At 45.8% G+C, this 9,255-nt stretch overlaps 1 protein-coding gene across 1 annotated transcript; it reads left to right on the top strand.

The window, feature by feature from the left end:
* The first annotated feature begins 816 nt into the window (after positions 1-816).
* On the top strand, positions 817-8,929 carry LOC149331283 (uncharacterized). The gene is made up of 3 exons (XM_089555940.1): positions 817-898; positions 4,444-4,544; positions 8,693-8,929. The coding sequence occupies exons 1-3, from the start codon at positions 817-819 to the stop codon at positions 8,927-8,929; spliced, it is 420 nt and encodes a 139-aa protein (XP_089412066.1).
* Positions 8,930-9,255: the final 326 nt, after the last annotated feature.

Below are 9,255 nucleotides of genomic sequence, written 5' to 3'. Positions count from 1 at the left end.
TTTCGCAAGGTCGATCTGAAGCAGAACAAGCTGCTTATGACAGCTGGAGGAATATTCAAGAATTGCACGCGCAGTGTAAACATTACTTTGCATGGAGCGGCCTCTAAAACCGCATGTCTGGTGAGATCCAATGAGTAGCGACTTTGCGAATTGCCGGCAATTTGCATGACTTTAGCAAACATTTTGTAATCCCCATTTGCCAAAGTAGTGGGCCTATAACCTTCTACGGAGCCCAGTTTTCCTTCATCAGTAGTTTTTGGAATTAGCACTGTGTGGCGTTTTGTAAAAGACTGAGGAAGGGCTCCTATATCGAGCCCCACCGTGAAGACCCGCAGCAGGACAGGAGTGAGAATAGGAATAGAGAATAGATGCCAGCTCGATGGTTTGAAATGAACAAAGGCGTGTCTAGTTAATACGGTGTCTTCGTTCCGTCCCATCTTCTTCCCTTCCCTGATGGAAAAATTTAAAAATCAAGAAAAAATGGAAAATAAAAACAAGAAAACAATACAAGAAATTAAAAACTAAGAAATTAAGACAAATAAAAACAAATAAATCACAAACAAATCAATGCAAACTAGTGTGCAAGGAAAGGCATCCGCCTCGCAGCACTTTAGGGAGCCAAAGTGCGCCCTGAATTTTTGCGCCACTTCTAGCACCACGTTGCCCACGTGGACGGAGCGCACGCTGTTGAAAAAAAAATACTGTAACACAAAATAGCCCGGCAGATTGCCTTGTTAAATTTTTACGATGGAACCTGCTTTAGCGCAGATGTTAGACAGAGCTCGGTCCTCGTGGCTAACAGTTGTTCGTGGCGTAATGAACATTGCGAAAGTGATTGGAGGACGTTACTGGAAAATAGCAATGGAGTCGTTTACGGTCATTTTCATCCTGTTCTTCGGTAAGAAGTTCTAAGATATTCAATCTCTACAGTGCGCTTTGGGTATACAAGGAATGTCATTGATAGAAAGACTATAAGGATCGTCGTTAGTGCAACTCACTGGCGTCAAATACGAGGCAATTTTTTTAAATTCTACTGACGCTCACTTCAAGACATAAACAGTATGCTTACGTGTCTCGCAAACGTTCTACGCTAGCTTTACAATATGGGCCGCATTCTTTACTTTATGGAAAATCAATAATTGTGTACAGAATGGAAGGCGCCATGAAGAAAGCGACAGTAAAAGTAAATCGATTTTGATTGCTCTATCTAAAAGAGCACATAAATAACTGTTTAAATGGTTCTATCCACGAAGACGACTAGCATTTATGGCATAAAGGCAGAGCTTGCGTCTCGTGCAGCCTCTGCCAATGCTACAAAGCTACAATGCTACAAACGCAGCCCGACAACAAATGGAATGTTATTAAACTGAGGAAATTTAAAGGACAGGCCGGGATAGTTCATAGGTTACAGCAGATATGCATGCTCTTAAAAGTGATTTGAAGAGAACGCAAGCCCTGGTTAAGAATTCTTGTGATTAAGGCATCAACTTGGATCAAAGATGAATCTGTTCAGTTTAAACGAGAGTGTTGCAGATGTAACTAACCTGAAGAAAGCATTTTGTATATATTCACTTATCTTTACTCATCTGTCCTATTACCTGCATGGCACATTGAAGGTTTTTACACAAGTGATTTGTCACATATAAACACAAAAAAAAAATTAGCTGTGGCTTAGCTCTCGTTAAGCCTGAGTGATTGCGAAAGCAATAGCTCCCTGGCTGCGCTTGGCTCTGCTGGTGGTTTGGCATGGCTTCGCCTTTTGTGCAACTAAAAGATTTACTCTGGACACAACATGGTTTCTACGGTTTGTTTATTCCAATGAACACGCTTTGGTGGTCCGTAAAGTCGTGACTCTTGGTCTGAACACTGGTAATTACATAGTCGTCATTATTTCGCTCTGCACTACTCATACACGATTCTTCAGCATTCAGACAGTCCATGAAACTACTCTCGCTCACTGAACTTGTAGAACGCCGCCGGGCTCGCTATTCTGCGGCATAGGCGCGTTGCTTAGCCAACCGCTCTTGCCTTTCTTCATCTGTCTCCTCGGCACGGCGCCGGCGTTTGCGCGCAGCACGTCGCTCCAGCGACGCCTTGTACACCTCCTCAGACATGACTAAGCGGAGCGCGCCTGCGGCGCCCCGTTTATCCTCTCTTAGCGAGCGCCCTCACGCGGCGGGCCGAGCAGGCCGTCACGTGGTAGCCGCCGCGCCGAGCGAAGGAACGACTACGGCCGAACAGACGAGTTGGGGCCCCTGCTCTCCTCTGGTCGTGACGTCACGCTGTCACGTGGTCGTGCGCCGAGCGAAGGAACCACTACGGCCGAACAGACGAGTTGGGGCCCCTGCTCTCCTCTGGTCGTGACGTCACGCTGTCACGTGGTCGTGCGCCGAGCGAAGGAACCACTACGGCCGAACAGACGAGTTGGGGCCCCTGCTCTCCTCTGGTCGTGACGTCACGCTGTCACGTGATCGTGCGCCGCAGCTGCGCCGGAGCGAAGGAACCACCTCCACCGACGGCAGAAAAGTGCTAGCAGTATTGCTTTCGCAATAAAAACAAATCAACAGAGCATGCAAAGCTAAAATTACCGAAACAACATCGAATAACACTGAGATAACAAACGACAGACGATAATATGGAAAAAGGAATGATGTTTATGCTTTTATCGAAAAAATTCCACTCACTGACTGTGAATGAAAAGAAGGAATCAGCAAAAGACGCCGTATAACAGGCAATCTCGACGACTTTTCTTGCGTGATGCGTTGTGGGGAAATAATTCGTGTGGCGTTCTGATGAACAATTTTATCAGTGCCGTACACAATGAAAATTTTCAGTAAGCGATATTTTCTTCTTTGGTAAATAAGGAAGGAGGTGGTACTCTTATTAACTGAAAAAAAAAACCACATGGCTAGGTTGAGAAATATAACCGCTATATGTAGCCGCTTGTGTTATCTTTCTGTGGGTAGTAAAATGTTTAATCCCCTGTACTCCTTAATACCATCTTTTAACGATTAATAAAGAAGTCCTCGATATATATTAATTCCTTCGTTTATTCCAAGTACCGCTGAGCCATAGGCATCTGAGGAGTAGTTGGAGGCATAAAACGAAAAAGGAGAGAGCGAAAGCAAATGCGAAGCATACGAGAGAGAGATTAAACTTTATTAATTTAAAGAAGCAATTACGCGGGTGATTCATCCAGGTTCGAAAAACCACTGGCGAATACGGCCCTCTAGACATGACTAATCAGCTAGCGATGGAGGGGGAGCTCTGTGTGAGCCATCTTCGCCTCCCATTGTTCATGGCTGAGTGCCTGTAAACTGTACAAAAACCTTCAGAGGGTTGTGCGCTACACGACCGGCCATTCTCTACCACTTGAGCGATATTTTTTACTGCGAAAGCAATACTAGTTTCACTTTCAGCTCCTCGCGTGGCGAGGCCGCGGTAGCTACCATTGACCTTTAGCTTGACCTCTGCTATGACGCCATACCATCTGCCGCAAAAACCAGGGGCCCAACTTGTGCCGTCGCGAGGCGAGGACGCGCTTGGTAGCTGCTGAACTCCTGCGCCCGCCAAGCGCGGCGCGCCTAGCGGTGTGACGTCACAGCTGCAAGAGCAGGGCTCCAACTTGTGCCGTTGCGAGGCGAGGCCGCGCGTGGGGGCTGCTGCCTAACTCCTGCGCCCACCGCGCGCGGCGAGCCTAGCGGTGTGACGTCACAGCTAGGATTGGATTGGATTGGATTGGATTTGATTTGATTTGATTGGATTGGATTTGATTGGATTGGATTGGATTGGATTGAATTGGATTGGATTGTATAACCGATGCATCACCACAAGTCTAACCACAAGCACCAACACCAGCTACACTACCAGCTGAACCATGGCGTAGCTACGGATATTGCTTTCGCAATTACCGGGCTTAACCAAGCTAAGCCACAGCCAATTTTTTTTTTAAGACAGTAGCATTTCTTCTCCATTGAAATGCGGCCGCCTAAGCCGAGATCGCACCCGCGTCGTTTGGTTCACCTACCGAGCACTGCAACCACTGAGCCACCACGGCGGCTGCGTGTTCAGAGTCGTAGATGAGCTTTTACCTATAAGCTAAGGAAAGGTTAACGTTATTTACACACTCGAAGTCGTTCACGTGCGTGCTCGGTACGCGATGTGTATGCGACGCGGACGTTTGTTATGCCTAAACCATTCGCTAGTCAAAGGCGGGCAATTACTGTCGGGAGCAAGCACTGAGTATGCCACGCCCGTTTCTTATGAAGTGGATCGTAAGGGCAGGCAACAGATGCGCCAGGAGTTCAGTCAGCTGGAGAGGGCAACAGAGCGATGCAGTCTAGCGAAGATCGCGTACTGCACACGGCTTTCGCTCCCGACAGCAGATAAGAAACCCCTTCGACTGTGCACTAACGGTTACTCGAAAACATGTCTCTCCGCTAGCCACCTTTACAGCATCCCAAGCAGCGCCGCGGGCGGACGATAGCGTCTTAGAGCCCGATGAAGATACGGAGTTGGGCAACATCGAAGGGGTCACGGAAGAGGTAATCACGCTAAACTTCTTGCTGATTCCTTGAAAATAATAAAGGTGCCTAAACTTAATTGTCGCTTCGGTGCATTCGACGATGATCTTTTTATTTGTCCCACAGTAGAAGGCAATACCCAAGTGCTAAGTTTCTCAATAAATAGGAGAAAATGACAACAGAGCCTTCAGTGCTGTTGAAGAATGTCCAGTAAGCAGCGTTTGCAAATATACGTAAATGCTTGTTCCGTTCTAAAATTCTTAAATTCGCCTTCCATCGTGCTCGAACTGAGAGGTCCTTAATGGAATTAGGCTATTCCCTTTAGCTGAAAATAGAAAGAAGTTCCGCTTAGGCACTTTTTAAAACTTATTTCTCATTGCTTTCTAAACTCAGAACTACAATTCATTTTTGAGCTATAATTGAGCTATAGTTGGCTTTTTTGAGCTCTTGTGGCTTCAAGCGCAATATATAGAAGTGTCAGCTTTTTTTCGCGCAATACTTTTTGAAGAGGAGCGTCGGTGTACAATCTAAGACACAACGTAATCTATCTGGCACTACGCACTACGTACTCAGACTCTTCAGCTCCTGAATAGCTCGTTTTCCGGTCAGTAAAAAACATAACGCAAACTCTCTAAACGTAGCAGCAGGAGGAAAGCCACATAAGACAATATTACCGTACACTGTGTCGCACTGTTATAGTTTCGTTTTAAAAAAGCAACCAAATATCAGCTTTTATTTTCATTATATTTAACGCTTAAAGATTTTACTTCGCGGAAGTTTTACGACTACTGGCTTGCCCGGGAACTGCATTTCGTGAGGCTTCGTTTCATTTAAATTTTATTCCTGTATGCTGTGACCCTCGACGTGACTGACATACTGACACCACTGATGACTATGCTGCCACTGGCATAAAAAGGCAGCAAGCCCGTGTCACACCGGTGAACTGGTGCCTCCATCGGGCCTCGCAATACGTAGAATTGCGTCATTCTTTCTTGATATTTATAAGTTTCTTATGGCAAGCGTTATTATTGTCAAAACATTAGAAGCTTATATCGACGCCAGAAGTGTCCGCAGAATGCGTCGCCGGGACTTGGTTCTCCGTAAAGTCACTGCCTTTGTGACGTAAACAAAATAAAATTGCGGTCAATGAGGGATTCGAACCCGAGCGGCCGGCGTGCGCGATGGGCACGCAGTCACTCAACCGAGACACATCTTTTTTTTTTTCTTAATTTCATGAAATTACACCCACCCTAATAGGCTTCAAGACCGACACCTCTACTTTTGAAGCTGAATAAAGGCTCGTCAGGAGAAAGAACAGTTCAAAAAAACATATATTCGAAATATGTACTGTGGCTTGTATTGGCATTTATGAACAATAATTACGTATTTTGCAATCAAGGAAGTACCAAATTTCATCCGTTTCCGGTAAATTTCCTCCGTGCTTGGCGTGTAGTCGCAGCCCCATCATACGGCACGCGCTGAAAACCTCCCTTCCACTGTACGCCGCTGGCCTAGCAGATGGCGCTGGAGACGGAGCGCTCGGTGCTTTCGCATTTCCGCACGTAAGAAGAGTTAAGTGCACCTCATAAATTTTTAATTGTATTAATAATTTTTGCAGAAACCGTCCAATGTGTGTAGACCGGACATCGATAATCTCATGCCATGCGATACAAAAGTAAGTAAGCAATTCATCAAGGCAGAAGCTTGGGCAAGTGGGTACAACATTCTAAAAGAAGGTAAAGAAGCGCAAAGCACGGAACGAAGGAAGAAAACAATACGCAACACGCTGACTAGAAACTCAAATTTAATCCGTCCGGTGCGAAATACATAAACAGAAAAAATAAAGATAACAAGCAAACCAAAACACACAAAAAGACAGACAGCTCGATGCAAGAGCTGCATCATTATCGAATCAACAGGAGAGATAGTTGATTTCTTTCTCGATCAGGTGAACCATTCTCGATCAGGTGGCCTCTCTGCTGAATGACTAGTGACTCGAAACCTTCCCTCTCTTTTTTTGTGTTCTATTTCTTGATCACGCTCGTGCTGTGTAGCAACGTGTGTTGCTGGGCGAGTTGGTTGGGGTACATCTTGAGAAAAACAGCGGTTGCAGACAAAGGACCAGAACGAGAAGGACACACCTGCGCTGACTAACAACTTTTATTTCGGAAGGGCGCCGATCCGCACCTTTTATACAGAACTGGAAGGAATGATGCGCACGCGCAAAGATCAGCAAAGTGGGAGCACGGAAGGAGCCAACACATAGACCAACTATTCTATCGTCACTGATAACCAATAACACAGCCAAAACAAGCGAGAAAAAAAGGAGGGCAAGATTGGAATGAAAAAAAAAAACGAGGGAACAAAGGCAGGGAGCGTAAAGAAACAATTTCAAAAAATTCTAAAAAGATCCCGAAGAAGCCACCAACCAACACGGCTAAACGAATGACGATGAAAGGTTACAAAAATAAAGGCACTAAAAGCTGAACAGACTGAAGCATAAAAGATGCAGGAAAAGCCAGCGGAAGATGTCAAAAATCGGCACGGCTGAAAGATGACGGAATTAAAAGCGTTAAAACAGATAAAAGCAAAAACCTGAAAAGTCGATGAGAATAAAAACAAGCCTTTCATCGTCATTCGTTTAGCCGTGTTGGTTGTTGGCTTCTTCGGGATTTTTTTAGAATTTTTTTGGAATTGTTTCGTTACGCTCCCTGCCTTTGTTCCCCCGTTTTTTTTTTTCATTCCAGCCTTCCCCCTCCTTTTTTTCTCGCTTGTTTTGGCTGCGTTATTGGTTATCAGTGACGATAGAATAGTTGGTCTATGTGTTGGCTCTTTCCGTGCTCCCACTTTGCGCGTGCGCATCATTCCTTCCAGATCTGTATAAAAGGTGCGGATCGGCTCCCTTCCGAGATAAAAGTTGTTAGTCACAGCAGATTTGTGTCCTTCTCGTTCTGGTCCTTTGTCTGCAAGCGCCGTTTTTCTCAAGGTGCAGCAACGGCCTGCAAGTTTTTTAGAGACAGTCCTTACAGTGCACATCTAGATTGCTGCCTGCGCACGTTTTGTGTGATCTGGCATGCGTACTTAATCTGGGGTTAAGACAACGAGCCGATTGCCCTATGTATGTTTTATCACAAGATAGTGGCACATCATTCACGACACCACACTGACAACCGTTATATCGTTCCCGGTAGTTCGTGTGAAATGAGGGACGTAATTGTCCGTGATTGATCACACGCCGTCACAAGGCACTCAGCTTCTTCGGGCAGAACAAAACTGCTCGGATGCCAAAGCGTCCCGCACACATCTTGATGCGACGTGAAAGCTTGTGAAGATATGATATGATGCTGTTTTAGATGTTGGAGGAACAAGCCTCTCGGCTTTCCTCCCGTGCTCTTCCTTCTGAAGGGTCTTCGCCACACTCATGGCCACGAAGCTGGGGAAACCCCCGTCTAATAGTCTCTGACTGCTGTTGGGCTGCATAGCTTCCCTTTGTAGCCGTATGGCTGCGCTCGGGTGAATGTCAATGAGTAATTGCACCCGAATTGTGTGAGAGTTTGCACGACTCGCTTCTCCCTGCATTGAGGTCTTTGTTTTTCGCCGCCATTCCTCTACAAGAAGTATGAGCCAACAAGCCCACTTACAAGTGCAGGTCACATACAAGTCAGGTATAATGTGAAAGGCTTCATTCCTTTCTTTTTTATCATAAATACATTCCACCAAAATGCTCGCGTGCTTGGTAGCAGTAGCCTAAGTATCTGGAAAAGCTTCCGTGAAGTGTACGCTCTCGCCCTTGGTTTAAAGTACTACATAGGGGACCTTGCGACGCTCTTCAATTATCTATGCCACTGCTGTTTCCCGCTGTCTAACGGTACAATATCTGCACTCAGAGCGATCACAAATTTTACTAGCATTCTTGGCTGGCAACTTTACAGTCCGAAGACAAGGATGATAGCATCTGTAAGGGCGGCTTGTTTGGTACCTATGCATTGTCTTGACTCATCGACCATAGTGACTTTGACCCTAGATGAACTTTATATTCGAAGTCTTTATAAAACTTTCGTAAAATATTACTTGCTTTGTCCGCAAAAAAATTTTTTGCAGTCTTCAATGCGTGCATGTCGAGTACTAAGTATGCTGACTTGCTTTATTTTCCTCCGCATGGACTCCAGGACTATTTGTGCAAGGATTGGGGTGGCACTTGCTGCGATGGGAAATGCATTTGCAACGATGAGCCCAATTCGTGCAAAGGCGGAAAACAGGAAAGTAGGCTGTTGGTTTTCGGCGGCAGCTGCATTTCCCAATGTAGAAAGGAGTGCGAGAGCTCCTGGTATTGCGAAGGCGCTGCAGACAAAGGAGAATGCAAGCGCCACTGCTTGACCGGATGTCCCGATGCTTGTTCATACTAAGGTTGAAACATGGCCGTGTGGTGCAGATTGCCATAATAAATTGTGCAGAGATCCGCACTGACCAGTGTATCTTTCTTTCTCTGCTTCTTTGCATTCTTGAGTGCAGGTGGCTGCTTATTATAACTGAAAACTATGATATCATCCATTTGGTACAACTTTCCGAAGCACCAAGGCTAAAGCAGCAAACCACAACCGCCTCCCGGTTAACTTGCCAATGGAGCGCACCACCTGTGCTGCCTCTGCGATGTACCTTCAGACAAAAGCTTTGCATCCATGAAATAAAGGCGCCTATTTTGCGCATCGCAACTAGCCCAAATCTCTTTTTC

This window comes from Amblyomma mixtum, chromosome 8 (genome assembly GCF_055824585.1).
Source record: "Amblyomma mixtum isolate Tamu chromosome 8, ASM5582458v1, whole genome shotgun sequence".
NCBI classification, from domain to species: Eukaryota; Metazoa; Arthropoda; class Arachnida; order Ixodida; family Ixodidae; genus Amblyomma; species Amblyomma mixtum.
Note: the sequence above shows the minus strand (reverse complement) of the source record. Positions and strands in the feature narration are given on the sequence as shown.

Bases quoted from the DNA above. Each gene is read 5' to 3' on its own strand.
- LOC149331283 (XM_089555940.1), top strand. From the start codon at position 817: ATGAACATTGCGAAAGTGATTGGAGGACGTTACTGGAAAATAGCAATG. The intron at 899-4,443 runs GTAAGAAGTTCT...TCTCTCCGCTAG, and splicing joins CATTTTCATCCTGTTCTTCG to CCACCTTTACAGCATCCCAA. The intron at 4,545-8,692 runs GTAATCACGCTA...CATGGACTCCAG, and splicing joins TCGAAGGGGTCACGGAAGAG to GACTATTTGTGCAAGGATTG.